Raw genomic sequence first — 19,053 nt, 5'->3', positions numbered from 1 at the left:
TACACTCAGTCTGATGTGAGGTTCCACTGCAGATAGTGGACATTTGCCATTCTTTGGCTTTACAGAAGTAAGATGCCCTTCAGACAGAATAATAGTATACCGACAATTCCTCCTCTTGTTCCCACTGTGGTTTGTCATTGCTCAGTTTTCTAAGAAGACAAGTCTCATCTGAGTAGGCATTCTGTTGTAGTAGTAGGAAGGAAGGTGGTCCTACTTTGTATACTTTCCAAGACTGAGGAAGAAAGGAATTAAAATATTTCTTTGTATATGTCCCCAGTGATACTCCTCCTTGTTGTTTTTTTTTTTTCTCTCCTTGGTTTTTTTTATGCCATTTATTGTTTATTTATTTTTTATGTCAAAGCTTAAATGCACTGCTGGATGTGGTACCATATGCCTTTAATTCCAGCACTCGGGAGGCTGAGATAGGAGGATCACAAGAAGTTCAAGACCATCCTGGACTAAAGAGTGAGTTCCACATCACCTTGCCTAGAGTGAGACCTTGACTCAAAACACCAAAAATTAATTTTTGAATGCATTACATTTGTATAATGCAGTATTGTTTTCATACATGGTGGTTTTGCAAATGTGTGCATTGTGTATTTCATCTACCTAGAATCAACTCTTCATGATTGGACTACTACATTAGAGATTTTTAAAAAACCACATAAACATTGAAAGAAATGTAAATGGCACAATTTGCTATTTCACTCTATCTAGAACCTTTGGAAAGACATTCTACGAGCGATTTCTGCCTTCTGTTATTCTTCCCCACATACCTTTGTTAGTGTACTCATCATCTTCTTGCTCTCCCTGAGGTCAGAGGTAGAAGACATGTGTTAACTGCAATATTCCTCTAAAACAAAAGCCAACCACATTGTCTTGTGCTTATTCATGGGCAGTCAGGCAAGCAGAGGACAGCAACAAGTTTTGAAACACACCCACAAATATAGTTTGGAGAAGCAAGATGCAATGTATGCATTCTTCTTTGTTTGTTACTCTTGTGTACATTTTTGAAGTAGCATATTACATACATCAAATGCTCTACAACAGATAAAATGTAAAAAAAAAGATTGTATACGCAAAGGCATTCACCTCATATATATATAATGAGTGACTACTGCTCTCACAACTCATAACCCACAGTCCCATGGAGACTACCAGCTATCCCACTGAGGAGGACCCTCAGTGGAGAGGGTCAGGGAGGAGGGAAATGATGGTACCAACACATGATATATCTATACAAAGTTTCTACTTAATAAAAAAGATGAGATGAAAAGCTAGATAAGACAATATTCTGTTGTTTTCTTCTCAAATTACAACACTCTGGGGTACTTTGAACTCTATCTTAAAATAGGAGATACAAAGTAAACACAGCTTAGGAATGTTCAGTGTCAATTTTAATGACGTACAACTTCTTTTAACCTACCCAGTTAGTCTTAATGCATTTAATCTTACCTATTGCTTTCAGATTATTGCTAAGTAGTAAAATACCTCATCAAATGAAAGGACCTGTGGAGGTAAGTACAGGATAGAGTCAGAGCCTCCCTTCCTGCTCCCCACACCTAGAAGGTACTCCTCCAGAGCTTACTTCACGGCCTTCATTGTTTTCCCTGAGCTGAGCACAGTAGCACTCTGGTACTCCTGGCTACTCAGGAGGCTGAGATAGGAAAGTCACTTGATCTAGGAGTTCCAGGATGGCCTGAGCTGCATAGACAGACCCCATCTCAAAGGAAGAAAAAAAAGTAAGGAAAACAATTCTCTTATAAAATTTAAGATTGACTTCATTCTACAAATATCTATCCAGCTTTTATCTGTAAATTCATTTGGAAATCTGAAAAGGAACTAAGTTTCTCTATAGATGATCCAGGCACTTCCAGCATTGTCTTGTATTATATTTGAACTTGTAACCCAGGTTAGGGAACAAAAGGATAATTTTGTGAGATACAGGATATGGAGACCACCATGATTGACCTCAGTTTACCCCTTTGGCTATGGCTATGGCCATTCTACCTCTTCCAAGCTGAGCCATGGTGAAAGACTTCAGTCCTCTTTCTCTCTTGGGTATTTGCATGTGTCGGTGTACCTTTGTCGCTAAGCCGCCCATGCACATGCCCCACCCATGGCTGCTGCCCGTGGTCGTCCAGTCCCACCATACAGCCCGAGTCTCAGTGCGGAAGTTTCTTTCTCCAAGAAAGCTTCATAGCACCTTTCTCTGGCTGAAATTTCAGATACTCTCCCCATTCTCACCTTCCCTATTACTCAAGCCTTCCTTACTAAGCTCTAGTCCTCATCTTCACAGTGTGCCCATCTCTCTGACTAAGCTCCACTTGCCTTAGACTGGGGGCCACTAAACATGACATGGACAAAGAAGAGAAGTTGGTATTTATCATACATTTCTGTTTTGTGTTTGCCTTCTCTGCAAAACGATTATGCTATATGATAAAATGAAAAGGGACATTAAAATCTTGGCCACCTTGATATTAAAATAGCAATTCAGCAGAGGGGAGAGAGTCAGAGGCCAGGTTTTTAGGGTACCTGAACTCACCATATCAGGAAGGTAGATGGTACCTATAATTGTTTATTCAATATATCTTTGAAAAATTTTTTCCAGGGCAAATCAAACTATCAAAAGTAAAGCAGCCCAGAAGTCTCTTATCTAAAATTATTAATTTCATTAAAATTGATAAAGTAAACAAGACATACATTTTAAATAGCTTAATAAACTCTAAAATCATTAAAGAATCCTAATGTATTATAATAACATTAATTTATTCAAATGTGCAGCTAAAGATAGATACCCCTTGGGGGAAGACAGTGATGCATGATATTTTTCCAGTTTGTTCCTTCGAATAAATGGTATCATCTTGCTTTTCAGCCTTAAGTATCAAGCAATGTGATAAAGTAATAGGTTGCTATAGCAGCACATTCATTTGCTCTGTTCATTTCTCTCTGGTTTCCAGTAGCTCTTACCCCTTCCCCGTTTGACTTTTATGTGGTTGTTACCTACCCTGCAGATCTGTGAAAAGCCTAGATGAGGCTGATTATATGTGCATGTAATTGATACTGAGTTTGGCACATCTTGAATTCATGATGCCCAGATCTTTGCAGTCACTCTTCTACATCGTCCCTTTAAAAATAATTTCCTGTATGTTCAATATTTAATATTGGCTGCCATCTGAGAGGAGATGCATCTGTTCTGTCTAAGAAATAGACCCTATCATTGAACAATGATATCATGTACCATCATCTCGTGCCTACTGAATTTGAGATATATGTGCATAGATATTACACATTACATATTTAAAAACATTCTCACATTAACACTTCACTGTTGGCTTCATTTGTTTCTCTTTACAGATAAATATGCAAAATTATAAAAATGTAATAGCATAATCCAGGCAGTCAAGCATGAAACAATTACAGTGTGCCTGGCTAAGAAGTGGCCAACACTATTAGACTGTATGCTTAGAATACAATAAATAACAAAAATATTCAGAAAAATTTCTACAAGACAGTTACATAGTAATGTGGAAGATGAGTATTATTCAAAAAAAATCACAAAGATATGTCATGAAAATATGGCAATGGAAATAATGTCAGAAAGAGAAAGATTTGATGTTGTTTATGTTTTCCAAGTCAGAAAGAACATGATACTCCACAGTATCAGCAAAATTTGAATTTGGGAGTCATGTTTGAGTCACTTTAATATGTGGCATTTTTGTTAGATGGCTAGGCTTGACTTTCTGATCTTCCTGACCACATTCTTCACAAACTCTATGACAAAATTTTTTTCTCTCTCCAAGTATATTGTGAACCCAGAGGAGAAATTCAACAGTAAATGATGTGCTGACTTTGTGTGCTGGGACCTGTCCAAGGAGAGAAGACTCCATCTCCCTCTCTCACTTGGGCTGTGAGTGGCCTGAGACACTGACTCTATGGAGGCTGATGGCAACTGAGCATGACAGTTCACCCAGTGTCTGTTTAGCCCAGAACCTCCAACACAAGACTCTGGGCCAAGAGCAACATTCAGATGGCCAGCTGAATTGAAGCCTGCTCTTTGAGTTGACTTTCCCTCCCATTAAACCACTACCAGGATTCATAGTGGCTTGTTTTTCATGGGAGCCACAAGCCAGTTGGCTGTTTAGCTCCACTGATATTATTACCTGGCTTAAAAAATTTCCTTGAAGAAAAAAACAAATAAATAAATAAAAAATTTCCTTGAAGCATGTACGATTTTTGACTTATTTCTCAAACTTATGTACAACACTCAGGTTTCCACTTGATGACTTGAATACTCACAGCTATTATGGGATAATACCAGTCATCAAAGATCTATATTTGAATACTGGTTCTGCTAATTATCATTTGGTAGGTGACTATTCTAAATGTTTGGTTTCCCATATATAGAATGGGACTAATAACCCCAAGTGTTAGGGTCTTCACGGTGGACACTCATTCATGTTTATGTTTGAGAATGTGTAACTTTTGTCTGTGTGTGTGTGCATATGGGCCACTTCTTCCTCAATCTCTATACTTTCTATTTTACCTTCACTGAACCAGAGGCTCATCAGTTAGTTAGACCAGCGAGCTCAAGGATCCTCCGGCCTCCCGTTGCCAGTGTTCATTGCTATAAGCTGCTCTTCCGCCATGTACTCCATGACCCACCTCACACATCATGCTTGTGAAGAAAACGCTTTGCAAACTAAGCCATCTTCACAGGTCCAGAAAGCACATAATAGTTTACTGAATGAAATTCAGGTTTCCAATCTCAACACCACACATTTTTCGTTTACAAATGCTGAAAAATTATAGTTAGTATTAGATTACTTCCACCATAAATGTATTGTGTACAGTTAGCATAATCACATGCATAAAGCATTCCTGCTCACACTGAAAAGATTGGAAACACAGTAACAACTTGGAGATGGTAACGTTTATTTTTATTCCTGACCTGGAAAGAATGATTGTGAACAATAGTTCCAGGATGTGGAGTAAGGCTTGATTTCAATAAAAACAGAACAAGGCTCAGTACAGCTGCCCCACTTTTCCATTTATTGTTGCAATCTTATCGACTGGTGCTGGCAGTTATGCGGCCAGGCTTTCTCTGGTGATGCCCGCCTCTCTTCCAGGAATCCTAGATGGCCTGATGGAGGTTAGGATTGAGGTCTGTGATTATTTTGTGAGTCATAAATGCAAGTCTCTCTAGTCATTTTTCATGCTTTCCATGTGTTATCTCTGTCAGGCATTAGAAAATACAGGACTGCTCTAATTTAGAACCATTTAGTGGGTGGGACTGTGTCTCTTAGGAGCTCAATGTAAATGCTGGAAAATGACAAAAGCTGGTCACAGATTGATCAGGAAATAGGCAGAAGGGGGACAGCATAGCCTTTGATCTGGAGAAAGCTTTATACAGGGGCCAGAGATATGCAGGCATAGATGATCTATAACAACATTCCTTGTGGTAAACATATAGCAAAAACATATGACCAGGAATTTCCAAGTAAGCCCTACGTGCTATTGACACACTGAAAAAGAACAGGACACCTTGCATACTGGACTCCTAGGGGTGTAGGAATTCTCTTCCTTTGGAAAATAAGGATACAGCTAGACATCTTTTATTCTATCACCTAAGTCAATGTATGCCCTGTAAAAATATTATTATCCAGTGCCATCTTGGAATACATCTGCTTCCAAAAGAAGAGTGATATCAATTCAAGAGCTCTTTTATTTGTCTGTCTTGACAATAAGGCCATGCATACTAGAACTTCCATGTCACACATCCACATTCAGTGCAGTAGAGGGTGAGCTCCTATGTCGTGAATACTTCTTTCCTTCTTTCTGTAGCTAATTCCTTCCCTCAGCTTTGACCTTCTCAAAGGCAGAGTTTCTATGCAGCCCAAACCACTGAGCATAAAGTTTTCTTTGCAAAACATTAAGGAATATTTTCAGGATTTATTTGAATATTTACAAAAGACTCCCCATACTCTATTGCCCCCACAACAAAATCCTATAGCATAGCAATCTATACCCTGTCAGGAGTCCCTCTCCCACAAAGGCCAGCTCCCATCTTAAAGGGTATTTCAGCACTTCTGTAACTTTCAACTTCAGAGGGAAGTAAGCTCTACCCTTCAGTCATCTAGAGAGGTGGATTTCCATGGAGGGAAGACTATGCCTCAGGAAGACACTTCTCGGTTTTCAGTGGCCATCTTTCTTCCTGGTTGATGGGATTGGAGCTCCACGGTTCCTGCCATGGCAGGCATCCACAGACAATGTGGGGATATCACACAAAGGTCTGCACAGAGAATAGGCATGCTGTATGACTCAGCCAAACTTGTGGCTTTGCCTCAAGTGCATGAACTGGCAGAGAATTGAAAGCTATCCTTCCCAGTAAGACAGCCACAAGGCTCATAGAACCATAGGGAACATAATGTCTTCCCTAGAGAGCATCTCCTAAGAGTTTAGTTTGCTAAGCATTCTGGTTATTTCCTCTCGATTCCATCCCAGCAAACAGTCCTGATTTTAGTAGATGGAGCGCAGCAGGGATTTAGCTGTCCCAGGAGTCAGTTGCCTAGTCCTCTAGAGGAAGGATCTATCTCTAACAGTAGAGATGTGACTACATTGACTTAAGTCCCAGTGAAGCTTGCCAGGAAACAAGCTGTGATGTTTATGTGTGGCATATAACAATGAGGTACAAATTGTAAGCAATGTGCCACATGAAAATATACAATAATTCCAATGGGAATGTAGAACAAATGTCCATAGTTTTGAAACTTTTGTGTTCTGTATTCTTGTGTTAGAATTGGGCATCATTATATTTATTGCCCAAGTTATACTTTATTCAATGTTTATTCAACTCATAGTTTTGTTAATCTGAATAAGTAAGTTTACAGCTTGGATAAGTCAAATTCAGCTATTACAGAAAATTTACGCAATTCCCAGAGTAATCAAGTATGACTACTTATTTTGATTTGCATTTAACTACAGTATATTTTGTCTAAATTCAGGTGCAAGCCCCCTAGCATAATGAAAAAGAATTCAACTTAAACTCCTAGGGGATGCCATTTACTCCTATCTACATGATTAAAGAGGTAGTAGGTACTGGAAAACAACAACAAAAAAAAAAAAAAAAACCTCATGGAAGTAGAAACACAAAGTGCCCTTTATAGGATGAATTTATTTAGCCTTTCCTTTGTTGTTAATTTGAGATTTGTCAGGTAGAAGGTTGTGTCTTGTTACATTCTCATTGTAGCAGAATTCATATTCAGAGAGGAAATTCCCTGAAAGGGGCCTAATTCATTTCTTAGGAAAATATTATCTCTACTCCATTGACCTATGCACCAGTTTACATTACCTGGGATACCACTGTGAAAGAGTGTGCAGGATTCAAGTATCAGAAAAAAGCCTGTCCTTTTTTTTTTTTTTTTTTTTTGAGACATTCAAACAATTGAATTTTTTTTGCTAGGTTTTCTTACCAAATAAATTGTGTATATGGAAGCTGATAGACCAATGCACAAGAAGCTTATAAGAAAGGGAAGATAGTTGTATCTGGAGTGCTAGCAAAAAGGTTTGTCTTGGTCATCCCCTGGCGAGGAGGAAGTGGTCTGTGTAGCAGAAGCAGAGGTGTGTGCTGTAGAGGTGCAGATCAGAAAAAGGGTGAAGCAGGAGTCAGTGTGGGTGCTGACAGCATAAAGCCAGGCCAGCGCATTGGAAAGAGAGTAAGCACAGTGTCAAGTCTGGGGAGACATAATGTGAAGTCAGGGTAGAATCCAGTCCAAGGTGGCAGAGAGGCTGGGCAGTGTTGAGTGCTCTCCTCAGCCCTGGCATCTTTCCATGTCGAAAGATGGGCATCTGTCTTGGCTGTCCATGGCAACAGCAAGATGATGTTGACTTGGGTCTCAGCACAATCACAGGAGTTACCCCATCGTGTCATGTGAAATACCCTAGGCATGCGCTGGCCAGCTGACCTGAAAACCACCAGTTGTTAGTTTAAGGGGGGATCTTTAAGTCTCCTTCCTTTTCACTTTTTCTTGACTTTAATAGATGAAACACATTTTCTGTGGTATGTTTAATTTTCTTACCTACAGTGCCTAATAAGTAGGCCATGTGGACAGAACACTCAATTTGTTATGTCTCACCAACAGTTCTTTCAGAGCTATCTATGGCTGTCACACATTTCCCTTAAACATCCCAGTGTAAGGAAAATGCAGTTGCACTAACCGCAAGCTACATGCTAGCATCCATGTGGTCAAACTCTCTGTGGGTTGCCATGGCAACACTATCTAAAAAATGAAACTCCTCTTCACAGCAGCATTTACCTGTGGTTTACTCTGCTTTCTAGGCTCTTCAATGGCCAACAAGGAATTATTATTCAAAATTTTAGCACAAGATCCATTCTCACCGTGACCAACGTGACGCAGGAACACTTCGGCAACTATACTTGCGTGGCTGCCAACAAGCTGGGCACGACCAATGCGAGCCTGCCTCTCAACCGTAAGTACTGCAGTCCCGGCTCCTTTGGGTGACCACAGATGGAGCATAGCCATGGGGTTTGTTCGCTTTACAGCTAGGTCTGTTGGAACACATCCCTGACAAAGGGAAGCTTCCTCCTGAAATCGTGTAGGTGACTGAGAATTGTACCACGTCTGTAAAACTCTGCCTTCGAGCTGAGAAAAAGGGTACCAAGAAATACGCACCCCAGTTGTCGGCAGACTGGCCAGAGGTCCTGTGTGGTATTGTAATTCTAAAAGCGTGCTCTCCTGAAGCACAGACTGACCATGGCTTGAGTTCATTCTCAGTGGGCTGTCTTAAGAGATTCTTATCTTGGAATAACCACAAGTCCACATGGCATCATTGAAATAGTAAGTAAATAATCACACACAAAATGTTTTATCCATACACATGATTTTTTTTTCACTCAAAAGCCTACTTTGTAGCACAACCTAAGAGTTTATTAAAATAAATACTTCCTTGACAATATAACCAAATGCAATGGGCTGCATCTTGGTGAGTATAAAATCTAAACAAGTGGGGCCAAGAAATAAAAAAAGCGAAGAAAAGATTTATTCCCTTCAGTTGATAAGAGGAGCATGGAGGGCTGGAGAGATGGCTTAGTGGTTAAGCTCTTTCCTGTGAAGCCTAAGGACCCCAGTACAAGGCTTGATTCCCCAGGACCCATATTAGCCAGATGCACAAGGGGGCATACGTGTCTGGAGTTCGTTTGCAAAGGCTGTAAGCCCTGGCACGCCCATTCTCTCTCTCTCCCTCTATCTGTCTTTTTCTCTGTGTCTGTCACTCTCAAACAAATTTAAAAAAAAAAAAAAAAAAAAAAAAAAAAAAAAAGAGGAGCATGGATATTACTTCAGAGCAAAACCTTCCTCTCACAAAGTGCCTGTGTGGACTGTATTTGTGTAGTCTATATATCTTTACATAGAAAAATATTTGAGGGTAGGTCCATTCCTAAGAATGCTCAACTTAAAGTCATAGTTTATGAAATAAAAGTGGCAGCCACATTTGGGGGAAATGATGGACACATTTGCAAAATGTAAAAAAAAAAAAATAATAAAGCTGACAGGAACACTTTGGTGCTGTTCACCTTGGAATCATAGGGATACTCATGAGCACTTTCACTTTTCTCCAAAAGGCAAGGACACTTCGAAGGTGAATGAGCTCAGGAGTCTACCGTTCAAATTGCTACCTGTATAGAGAGCTAATGACTAGTGTATCTCAGGAATGGAACTGACTGAAGAATTTCTACAGGGATCAGTGAAAGGGAGAGAAATCTACACTCATGCCTCCTCCATTAACTGATTTTAGGGCTGTTTAGACCCTGAGTGACTGACAAATTGGTTTAGCCATAAAATATCTCTAATCTTTCAACTGAGTACCTTTCAAAATATTCAAAGAAAACTACAGAGTATACTATCATTTTAATTACACAAGGCAATCTGAGCTATCCTGCTTTTATAGTAAATATTATTATTGTAACCTGACATGTATTGTATCTTAGCAAGTTACTCTGGAAAAAATATAAATATTGAATTGACATGTCAGAGATGGCCATTTTCATTTTGCAGAAACAGAAATGGCATTTACTATGTTCCTACTAACAAAAATAGAATATAGAAGCTTGTATGATTCATGAACTTGGAACTGGTATGATTTAAGAGCCACCCATGTAAGATAAAAACATATAAGCTTGCATCACAAATATAGTAACTTGGAAAGTTAACTCCCTGGCCACATAATAGCCATCATGTAAAATTCTTAAGACTTTTTTTTCTCTATGGATGGTTTATTTTATGGAATCATTAATGATGTAAACCATTGAAAATATCATTGAACATATGAAATCTAACTTAATGTAAATATTGATACTTCTCTGGTCTGTTATTAATATTGTAAGTGGTTTAAATATTCAAGAATGAGGAAGGAGAATAAAAGCAAGGTATGGAAAAATCTAAGGTTAACTTTTGCTATTTAAATTTCTAAATAATGCCCTGATTTTCAGAAAGAGAGTGGTAATAAAGTGAAAAATTAGAAACCATTGTCACTATTTAAATGTTTGTTCAACTCTTACAATTTTAACAATCTGGAAATAATGTACTGCTGAAAATGGTTCTAAATATGGAAACCACATGATGGCCTCTTATTGTCTCTGTCTGCCACTGATTTTCTGTATGTGAAGGTACCTCTATAGGCTGGCACAGTTTTGATTGGCTGTTAATGAAGACACCGTAGACAGGTCTTGTCTATAATTAATAATTAGTCCTGGAAGTTCGATGATATACCTGTGTATGCAGAGCTCTCATGATATCAGCTAAAGCTCTTACTACATGAAGCACTTATACTTATGTACCATGATTATTGTTTTTGTTCTAATTTTGTGGTGCTGGGAATCAAACCCACAGATTTCTGCATTCAGGCAAGTACTATACAACTGAGCAACACCTGTGACTCTTACAATTTTGTATATTTTATTTCTACTAAACCTGATGGCCTTTGAGAAAACTGGAACAATGCCTGGTAAATTATTTTATGTGCCCTATCACAAAGTACAGTATCTACTACTTAGTAGTAATTAAGAAATCTTAAGTGAGTAAAGAAATTAAACACTGAGTAAGAAAATGAATGTATTTAGGAGTGGGTGAATGAACTATATTTTAATTTTTCTGTGCACTGTTCATTATAGTTTCTCAAGATGTAGGCAATATCACTTACTATTAGTTTACTATGAGCCAAACTCTATTCTGCTTACTTTGTGTGAATGTGAATTTAATTTTTATGCATTTCAAAGACTGAGCTTCTAAAATTCCCTTTCCCACAGGTCAGGAAACTGTATGAGAGACCGTGCATATGAACAGGGTGCAGCCTTAGTAGTGACGACACAACTTGACAGGCAGGCTTCAGAGTCCAAACTCCCCACCGCTCACCTCTATAGACAGAAAACCATCAAGGCAGCGAGAGGCAACCCAAACTGTCGGAAAAATAAATGTCCACGCATGCTTACCCTCCTTATGGTGTTACCAGTTTGTATTTAATAATTAGAATGTTAATCCTCATGTAAAAGCTCATTTTAAAATATGCCCATAACCCTTTATAAGAATGTCTCTCACATTGTACAGTTTCTTAAAAACAAGGCTCTAAGTTTCCAAAATGATTCAGGACTAAACCCTAGGATTAAACTGATCAGCATGGCCTTTGAACTCATAAACATTTTGTTAACTTTAAGAGATAGGCTCTTTCTGTGAATAAGAAGTCTGCAAAGCTAGCGTGTCCCCTTCATGTTCAGAAAGACTGTGCACTCCAAACAGTGTGCCACCTACGTAGGTATTGATATTTAGTTCCTGTTTTTAAAGAGAAAATTGTAGTGCTTTCATGATTTTTAGCCTGGAATATTTAATAAGGTCAGAGACAGCATGGCGCAATGCTCATCAATATCAATCACATACTCTGATGGAAGAACATTCCAGCCATGCATAAACCCCTGGAAGCAGCTGTCCATCCACAATATTCAGCATAAGCCCAGAGACTGTTTCAGTGTACTCCTGGTTTGCACCAACTCTCATTTCCCACATCACTGAAAGGTAAAAGACAAGTGGAAGTTTAGAGGCTTGCTATAGTTGAGACCAAGTAAAAAAGCTAGCACTTTGTGGTATGTAAATGTGTGTACACACTTGAATATTAGTATGCATGTGCATCTTGTAATAGATATAAAACTGTTCTTGGTTTGAATCCCAGTTTGATGACACATCCATTATGTGTGACATGGAGTAATTCATCTAACTCCATATTCTCAGTTATCTCATTTATAAAGTGAGAATAAGAGCTCCTATATCCCAGGACAGGAGTCAAGATGATCCATCCAACACACTTATGACTCAGCCTGGAACAAAGGAAGTATTCAGTCAACACAGCCATTGCTATACACCCTTACCTCTCCCAGAAGTGCATTGTAACACTCATGAAAAGACTATGTGTTCGATGGTCTCATTTGGAGGCTGCCAATACATTACTGACAGCTTACATGGCAAACATGAGCTCATGAGCCAAGGAGAGGGAAGCCAACTTGAAATAGCATCTCAATTCTAAATCACAACTTAACCTCATGCTCCTCTTAGTATAAGAACCAGGTCTTGCAACATTAATTCTAGATTAAATGTGATGTCCACAGCATAAGTGTTTAGACATCTAGAAGCTTCAAAATGTAAAGGGAAAACTAACTCATGGCTCTATCTAGATGCTTGTATAATTCAGTTTCAGTCCTCCTTTGTCAAACATGCACATGAATTACCTGAAATGTTTAGAGCAATATGCTCACTGCCACAAAGAACGTGAAAAGTAGACTTGCCACTCTTACTTCAAGGAATATTCAGTCAAGTGAGAGAGGAGAGACAAGAATAGGTATTTCCAATTCAATGTAGTCAGTGATGCCACTCGAGGGCCTTTCATCTAGCCTCAGGGGCCATGAAAGGAGTGTCCCCTAGAGGAGTTGAAGTCACCCTATGAACTTTAATCAACCAATGCTCAATTCCAAACACCATCTGAGCCATCACTTTCTTGTTTCCTAAGGCAGAGTTTGCTGGAGCTCATTCATTTGACAAGGTACAGTGATATAAGTGAGATGATTGTCAACTTTGTATGTGTGGCTCAGGCAAGCTAGGGGTCTTGCTCCCCCAGCCAAGGGCATGAATAGGTCTGTCCTGGGTGTGAGGATGGTGATAAAAGACCAGCGAAGACTCACATGAAACACTTCAAGCAAAGACAGGGCAATATGAATCAAACTAGCCAGTTTGAAGACATGAAGGTTCTTTGTGTGAATAGAGTAGAAGGCAGGGGAAGATTAATACTATTAAACAAGGATAGACAGGTCGGTACATTAGGGCAAGAAGGTAAGAAAATTGGTTTGGTCTTTATAATGGGTCTGGAGTCTGGAATGTTTAACAGGAATTACATCAATATATTTGGTTTCTGAAAAGTTTTCTTAGATAATCTGGATATTAAACCCAGGCATGTAAAAGAGTAGCAGAGGTGAGAATTGAGTAATGATCAGAAGGTGAGCATTCATGGGAGAGCATAGAAAGAGAGTTGCGGGAATCTAGTTGACTCCTACAGTTTTGTTTGGATGACATTAACAAGATAACATTCCAGAAGGAATAAGATTTTAGCCTCTAAGCAGCAGATATGAAAAGAAGCATAGCTGTTCAGATTTAGACACTTAAGTTTGCAGGAATGTCCGAGAGACAGATAAATTCCATGTCTGGAAGGGAGGTTTGGAAGCTGTCCTGATGTGGGCAATAGCTTCAGCCGTGAGAGTGAGTCAGACTTCACAAACAAGCATCCACAGTGAAATAAGCCCAAGGACAGAAACCCAGAGGCTCGCTCAGCTGTGAAGAGTGAACAGAGGGAGAACAGCCATCTGTAGAAACAGCAGATTTGAAGAGGATGGAGGCAACAGGAGCATGAGTGTCATGAGAGTAGGGGATGGAGCGAAGGGGCAGCCAGGCAGAGTCTGAAAGTCAGCCAGGCTAGTGTGCGACCGGTGACCTTTGCCAGAGCAATTTCTGTGGAAAGCTGGGGAAGAAGCCAGGGTTGTATAGATTGAGGTTAAGTAAATAGATGCACAGGTAGACACATGGTAAAATCAATTCTGCCTAGCCTTTCAGCTATAGAAGGAAGAACTGAAGGTCAGTCTCCTTCCTAGGAGCTCAACCAGCTGTCCTGCTTTCACTCATTTCTCATAGCTATGTGAGCATCAGTCATCCCCTGGCCTACAGAATCTCCACAGCACAGCCTTTGGGGAGCTGTTCTGCTCAGGCCTCTCATGTTCTAGACCCCACACACAGCCTTTGGGGAGCTGTTCTGCTCAGGCCTCTCATGTTCTAGACCCCACACACAGCCTTTGGGGAGCTGTTCTGCTCAGGCCTCTCATGTTCTAGACCCCACGCACAACCTTTGGGGAGCTGTTCTGCTCAGGCCTCTCATGTTCTAGACCCCACACACAGCCTTTGGGGAGCTGTTCTGCTCAGGCCTCTCATGTTCTAGACTCCACAGCACAGCCTTTGGGGAGCTGTTCTGCTCAGGCCTCTCATGTTCTAGACCCCACACACAGCCTTTGGGGAGCTGTTCTGCTCAGGCCTCTCATGTTCTAGACTCCACAGCACAGCCTTTGGGGAGCTGTTCTGCTCAGGCCTCTCATGTTCTAGACTCCACAGCACAACCTTTGGGGAGCTGTTCTGCTCAGGCCTCTCATGTTCTAGACTCCACAGCACAGCCTTTGGGGAGCTGTTCTGTTCAGGCCTCTCATGTTCTAGACCCCACACACAGCCTTTGGGGAGCTGTTCTGTTCAGGCCTCTCATGTTCTAGACTCCACAGCACAGCCTTTGGGGAGCTGTTCTGCTCAGGCCTCTCATGTTCTAGACCCCACGCACAGCCTTTGGGGAGCTGTTCTGCTCAGGCCTCTCATGTTCTAGACCCCATGCACAGCCTTTGGGGAGCTGTTCTGCTCAGGCCTCTCATGTTCTGTAGAACCTTCTCAGCTGTGCCCCACCCCTTGTCTCATTCTCGCATTTCCCTTTGGTCTTGGTGAACTAAGGTAATGCTTTGATTTTACACACATTGCCTTAGAAACCATTCTCTTAAGGCTTTAGGCTGAAATTGTAAAAGAACTATAATTTTAAACAGAGTTTTTAGTGATGTTACCAAGATAACTACTTTAAATTACTACAAGTGAGCTATGCTTTCTCAGATAAAGGGAATACAAATTTTATGGTGAAAAGACTACAAGAAAGCAAGAATATTATGGAGATAAGAGACAAGGGGGGCGGGGCTCCACAGCTCCATGCAAATCAATCCTCAGCAGAGGATCTGCTTTGACACAATTGGTATTGATGACAGTATGACATCTGCACATACTCAAATTCCTGATTAAGTAAAAAAAAAAGTGTGACTCAGAATTATATACTTTATTTTTGTTTTCACCCATGTTTATTGAACATGAGCAATCAGAGATTCTTTTTTTGCTCCTTACAGAATATGAACTGGATGATCTCACCCTGCCATCTATGGGTCCCATCCACACAGTGTACACTGTCATTTGAAAGGAAAATCCATGGCCAGAAACACATGCTCTCTATAGAACTGAAACACTTTGCATATTCTTAATTTCTCACTTTTTATAAAATATCAAATATTCACTTTAGGGCATGCATTAAAAGGCTCAACATCTAAAGGGAACTGAGAAAGAGAAATAAGGGAAAGGAAAAGAAAGTTCCAGAACAAAGTAATTAAAATTCATACACTTGGCTTTAATGAGACCCTGAGGTCCAAGTTATGAAAGATTTGGAGGAAATCTAGCATGAATTTGAATAGTTTTGTTTATAGATACAAATAAATAATAATATCACTACAGTATGTGAATATGGAACTCCCTATGTGCTGGTGGCCTGCAAAGTATAGTGTCAAGCCCTTTGCTAGAACATGCCTATGCAATAGGACTTTCTTGCCTATTTCTGCACCAATTCAAATGTGTGTGTGTGTGTGTGTGTGTGTGTGTGTTTTCTCAGAAACATTTTTGTAAGAACTTTGGCGCCCTCCGCAAGGTCGCCTTCCCCTCACCTCGACCTCCCCAGGGCTACAGGGAAGCTCCAGCAGCAAAGGCTGTGTATACAAGTGTCGCATACGGCTCCAGAAACATTCAGCATGTTTGGAACTGTCTCTTCTGCACCTATTTCATTTGATAGGCACCTCCTCTTTCCAGCTAACAAGTCAGTAGCTAAAGGGATGTGGAAGAGCTTACTGGAGACCTATTTGGTTTCTACTGATGCTGATAAGCTGTACTTTTTTTTAAAATTTTTATTTATTTATTTGAGAGCAACAGACACAGAGAGAAAGACAGATAGAGGGAGAGAGAGAGAATGGGCGCGCCAGGGCTTCCAGCCTCTGCAAACGAACTCCAGACGCGTGCGCCCCCTTGTGCATCTGGCTAACGTGGGACCTGGGGAACCGAGCCTCAAACCGGGGTCCTTAGGCTTCACAGGCAAGCGCTTAACTGCTAAGCCATCTCTCCAGCCCAAGCTGTACTTTTTGACCCATTTGTTGAATTCAGAATCAACTGTGCCTTTAAAGGTAACATTTCAGCTCTTGTCTTTCTTAAAAGTGACCTCAAACGCCAGTAAGCTACTGTGTGGGTTCCCTCGTTCTTTTGCCTATTGTCATGAATGCTGATTCCATGAGAAAGACAATGCCACAAGTTTAAATGATTCACATTTTTTAAATCAATACTGATCTTCCCTCTTGCAACTTAAACATAGGCTTCTTATGTGGTTAAAAAAGTAGTCATAAATTTAGACTTGAGGATTAGTGAGGACAGAGTGCTGTATGAGCTAACTTACTTTATCCTCACAGCTCTGGGTTATAATGGGAAAGCTTTCCTTGATTTCCTCAAAATAAATACTTTTTAAAAAATCAGGTTTGGAGCTGAAGAGATGGCTTAGTGGTTAAGATGCTTGCCTGCAAAGCCAAAAGCCCTCGGTTCGATTCCCCAGGACCCATGTAAGCCAGGTATACAAGGTGGTGCACGCGTCTGGAGTTCGTTTGCAGTGGCTGGAGGCCCTGGCGCCCCATTCTCTCCATCACCTCCCCACACTCTCACTCCACCTCTTTCCCTCTCTCAAATAAATAAATAAAAATAAAATAAATCAGGTTTGAAGTGATACATAGATTGCGATACAGGTGTATTAGCTATCAAATTGCACACTGTTCACACAGAAAATACACAAATATAACAGCCAAAAATACAGATTGTGCATGCATACAACTTTGTTGAGATGGAAATATGAACAGGAGGAATCCCCCCAGCCAACTGCTGGAATGTATGGTTATTCTCAGAAGATGGGTGCCAGATAGGCACACAGGGCCAACTGAGAATGACATTCAGCAGGATGGATAGTCAGAATGACTGCTGGACCCCGAAATGTCACAGGGTACCGCAGTCCAAAAGTAAAGTCTATTCATATATACATGCATGCATGCATACATACATACATACACACACACTTATGTGTGTGTGTGTGTGTGTGTGTGTGTGTGTGTGTGTGTGTGTGTGTGTGTATACACACATACATACTGGGGGGGCGCTATCAGGACATTACTCAGCAATCACGACTGAGAAAGAGATAGCACCTGGTCAGTTTTCTTCCAAGTCTCTTAAGCAACAGAATTTTCCTTTCTCCAAACCATGTCATGTGCAAACATACTGTCCAGTCATATGTCACTGAATGGCAAGAATGTTCTAAGAAATGAACCATTTCATGATTTTGCCAACATAACTCAGTGTACATACATAAATATTTCTGATGCACCTATTATACAGTCCATGGTTCCTGGGGTAACAATAAACAAACCATGAGGTTAAATTATGCATGGGAGAAAATGAACGATGAAATTGGAAGACAGAGTCATCATTATTTATATGATAGTCTAATATTGCAAACAGCTTTAAAGTATGGTAGCTTTTCATGAGAAAGAGTAAATATATAGAAGATTAAGTATATAAACTAGTACTACGGGTATTTACTGTAATTCCCACATGTCATGTAGTGTGCATAAGTATACAATGTCTCTTTTATATGACTGGCTTCCTCACAACAAGCAGACAGGTGAGGCACTGGGCTATGATGTCATTACTGCTATGACGTCACTAGGCTACAGCTCTCTGGTAATACTAAGGGCCCAAAACCTTAGATGTCCAACATTGGCAAAAAGGTCACTGTGCTATGTATGATTGTACAATGAAGGTAAATTTGGAGTTAGTTTTGTTGTTGTGGATGTAAACTTATAAAATTCATTATTTTTCTGTCTGTCATACACACAGTGATATTGACACCTGCCTATCTGTCATGAGTTCTTGAGATTTTTATCTGAATACTGCTCTAGAGAAAAGTCTTTATAAGAGAACGTGAAGCCCACACAAATGAGTGAAAGCTCAAACACAGCTTCTCTTGCCCTGATGAAGTGTCCCCATCCTACAGAAGTGGCATCTCCAAAGCTTTGAGTTAAGCAGATCTGAGTTGATGTCACAAGCCAACCTGAAGGATTTGTAATGGTTCTCTCCATCTTTGAGTCTTAGTCTTACCAATAGAGAAGAATACTTTTTTTTTAATTGAGTTCATGAGATTCATATATATAGGACATTTAAAATCACTAATATGCCTAATCGAAATAAAGTGCCCACAGAATGTTAGCCTCCTTGCCTGTCCTCTCACAAATACTCCACTTGTTGAAGGGCAGGTTCCAGTACTGTAAGAACTACACAAGCTGAATCACTGCAACTCTATCTCTCATCAGGTTTCCAAATATACACTTGTTCTTTGATTCATTTCTTACTGCACCAGTGCATATCATTATGATAGTGTCCTTTTATTAGAATTATTAATTAACTCAGCCTAGCACATAAGCACTCAGTTGTAATGAGTGGGAAGCAGGCATTTTGATTAGAGAGGGTTGTGCAAGATTAATGGCTTCACCATTGTCTTTCTCTAGGGTTAAGAAGCAGG

The 19,053-nt window shown here is 40.1% G+C and overlaps 1 protein-coding gene across 1 annotated transcript in view; it reads left to right on the top strand.

Moving 5' to 3' along the window:
* Negr1 (neuronal growth regulator 1) overlaps positions 1 to 19,053 on the top strand; it is a 763,865-nt gene that overhangs the window by 579,617 nt on the left and 165,195 nt on the right. The window contains exon 6 of the mRNA XM_045138599.1: positions 8,339 to 8,490. Within this exon, the coding sequence (XP_044994534.1) occupies positions 8,339 to 8,490 (152 nt within the window). The remainder of the gene's footprint in view (positions 1 to 8,338; positions 8,491 to 19,053) is intronic.

The sequence above is a fragment of the Jaculus jaculus genome, chromosome 19 (genome assembly GCF_020740685.1).
Source record: "Jaculus jaculus isolate mJacJac1 chromosome 19, mJacJac1.mat.Y.cur, whole genome shotgun sequence".
In the NCBI taxonomy this organism is placed as follows: domain Eukaryota; kingdom Metazoa; phylum Chordata; class Mammalia; order Rodentia; family Dipodidae; genus Jaculus; species Jaculus jaculus.
Note: the sequence above shows the minus strand (reverse complement) of the source record. Positions and strands in the feature narration are given on the sequence as shown.